This window comes from Amphimedon queenslandica, unplaced genomic scaffold (assembly GCF_000090795.2).
Source record: "Amphimedon queenslandica unplaced genomic scaffold, v1.1 AMPQUscaffold_12154, whole genome shotgun sequence".
Taxonomy (NCBI): Eukaryota; Metazoa; Porifera; class Demospongiae; order Haplosclerida; family Niphatidae; genus Amphimedon; species Amphimedon queenslandica.
In genome coordinates, this window is record NW_003547607.1 from 13,087 (window position 1) to 15,945 (window position 2,859).

Here is a 2,859-nt window from a genome sequence, read left to right on the forward strand (position 1 = left end):
TGTTTGCTGTAGAAGAAGAAGAGGAAGGAGAAGAAACAAATCAAAAGATTGATGATGAGGTAACTCATGTACATGTATGTTACACGTACATGTATACAGTGCATGTACATATACATTACTTTTAATGTACTTCTCTCATTAGGTACGAGCTGCTCCATGAAACACAATTCATCATTTCATTAATGCAATGAAAGGAAAATATCAACTATCAGTGAGTGGGCCTGCTGATCCCACCGGCTGTGGGGAAGGATTCTCTTATACTAGACTCAATCCTAAGGTATACATGTATCACTATTCCACATCATTCTTCATTGTTAATAGGAAGCAGGTCATCCCAGCACTGTATCTCCTAGCAAGAGGCCAAAGACTGTGATGGGAACTGAAGCTGATCTGAGGAAACTTAAACTAAGTAAAGCAAGGAATGTACTGAGAAACTTTGGAGTACCAGAGGAAGAAGTAATTTACAGTTTTATTGTTCAAATACATGTATATGTACATGTACATGATTTAACTCTTCCTTCTCAGATTGCTAAGTTATCAAGATGGAAAGTGGTTGATCTTGTTAGGAGTATTTCAACTGAAGCAGCAAGATCTGGAGGAGGTATATAAACTAACTGTTTGTCATTGCATTACCCATTTGTTTCATTTGTCTTCCTGTCATTTACTGTATATCTTTACCATCTCTAGCTGTTGATGTTAGTAGTTTGATGTTTGCTTGAGGCAGTAGATGCTCCCAGTCTGAGGCTCAAGAGAGGTACAAGGAAGAATGCCAAAGAGTGTTTGACATTCAAAACAAGTTAGTGTATGCATCTACTGGGTTTACTGAGTTATCCTGAGTTATACTGATAGGGTACTGTGTTCCAATGAGGTGTTGTCAACTGATGATGAGAGCAGTGAGAGTGAGGGAGAGAGTGATGATGAATTGGGACGGAATCTTGAGTCCTTTCTCTCATCAAAGAAAACAGCACTGGACCTGACACACGAGCAGGAGGAGATGGAGAGACAAGAACTGAGGAGATTATTACTGGATGAATCAAATGTAAGGAAAGAATAAAGAAAGAAATTAAGAGTTTGTAGTGAGAGAGTGGGAGCCCTGCTGTTACATGTACATGTACTGTATCTTGATTATGATTGGTTTGAATGTGGCATTTTGCTATGGTGTTATTGGTCTGCAGTTAAGCCCTCCCTTTCTCATCTAGTAATAATAACAGTATGAAATTGGAATATAAATTTATTATTTGAATGATTCATAATATGTACATGCATGCACATACAAGTATATCATCATAAGAACACAAATATATAAATATGTATGATTTAAATAGGTTGGACCCTCTTCTAGTAAAGGAGCTACTGACAGTGGAGGAGGAGGAGGGGACCATTCAGAAAGAGGTTAGCATGACTAGTGATTAATCATAATGTTCATATCTCACACATTTTTCTGTAGCCACTCCTTCTCTTGATGTAGATGATGCCTCATCAGTACTCAGTTTCTCAAGTGGACGGAGACTTTTAATATCAAGAACCTTCAGAGACGAGGGAGGGAGAGAATACGTGAGACACGAAGTAGTAAAGAATCAAGGAGTCATTGATGCTTATGTGAGGATAATGAGTGGATCAAAGGATAAGGATATCAGGTGACATATCATGTGACTGTCACCTGATTGGTGTCATTGTAGGATGGAGTTTGCTGAGAAAGATGAGAAAACTCGTGAAGACATGAGGAAAGAAGTGAAAAGGTACATGTACATGTACATTTATGCTACATGTACAATGTACATAATAATAATTTTTCATTTATTTCCTTTTTCTTCCTATTTCTTAACAGGTTACAGTCAGCTATTAGGCAGTTGGACAGAGCTGAAGAGAGAGCTAAACAAAAGCCTCAGAAACCAAAAAAGAATAAAGAATTCACTGCCATGCATGTTAGTGTAATAATGTTTACATGTATGCAACACCTTATGTACATGACTACATGTATCTTGATCTTCGTTTATTTTGATCTTCATCTTCGTTTATTTTGATCTTCATCTATCTTTTGTCTGTCTTTTCTGCAGTTAACATGTAGTGCTTGTGGTCAGAAAGGTCACATGAAAACTAATAAAAACTGTCCAAAATACAAGAATCAACCTGTTCAGGTACAATGTACATGTACATGTGTTATAATACATGTACATGTATACTAAATTAATGTATATTAGGTTGCTCCTACTGATGATGAGTTAGCAGCAGCTACCAGTGAGGTACCACTGGTCCAAGATGATCTTGTTAAAGTGGAAGGGACTAAAGTTGTACTTAAGAAAGATTTACTTGAACAGTAAGAGGGAAAGTGAGAGATAATGAGATATCACTTATTATTATTGCAGTGCTGAAGATGTTAGGAGAAGATCATTAGTACTGAAATTCCCTAAAGAAAAGAGTAATGAACTTAATGATTTACTGTAATCTAAAGACTCTCCCCCTCTCTCTCTCTCCTTTTCTTTTTCTTATCTTAATTAGTTCGTAAAAGAAAGAAGCAAGGAGATGAACAATTAGATTATTTAGAGGTAAAACCTAACTTACATGTATAAAGCACCTGAACATACATGTACATGTACATGTATTGTTTATTTATAGAAAAAAGCTAAAGCTGGAAAGAGAAGACGGACCAACCCAGAGGTACTAGTACAGTATTGCTATACTTAACCTTTGTTGCTTTCCTTAGGTACCATTTGCTGCTGCTTTAGAGAAGATTGTTAATAAACTGAGTGCTGTCCAAGAGGTGAGTGAGAAAAAATAGAATGGAGGGAGGAGTAGTGTTTGTTCTCTTTTTTAGTATTGGCCTTTTTGTAAACCAGTTCCTCAAAAGATCTACCTGAC

General features: G+C 36.7%; 1 protein-coding gene across 1 annotated transcript; it reads left to right on the top strand.

Moving 5' to 3' along the window:
* Positions 1 to 4: 4 nt before the first annotated feature.
* LOC100639630 (transcription initiation factor TFIID subunit 1-like) lies at positions 5 to 2,836 on the top strand (the record flags this gene model as incomplete). Its single annotated transcript, XM_020004509.1, has 17 exons — positions 5 to 59; positions 143 to 277; positions 322 to 456; positions 526 to 601; positions 688 to 796; positions 850 to 1,039; positions 1,326 to 1,392; positions 1,448 to 1,637; positions 1,680 to 1,739; positions 1,829 to 1,925; positions 2,058 to 2,138; positions 2,202 to 2,317; positions 2,367 to 2,419; positions 2,500 to 2,546; positions 2,617 to 2,658; positions 2,705 to 2,761; positions 2,816 to 2,836. Coding segments are annotated over exons 6-17 (876 nt in total), but the record flags the coding sequence as incomplete, so codon positions are not given.
* Positions 2,837 to 2,859: the final 23 nt, after the last annotated feature.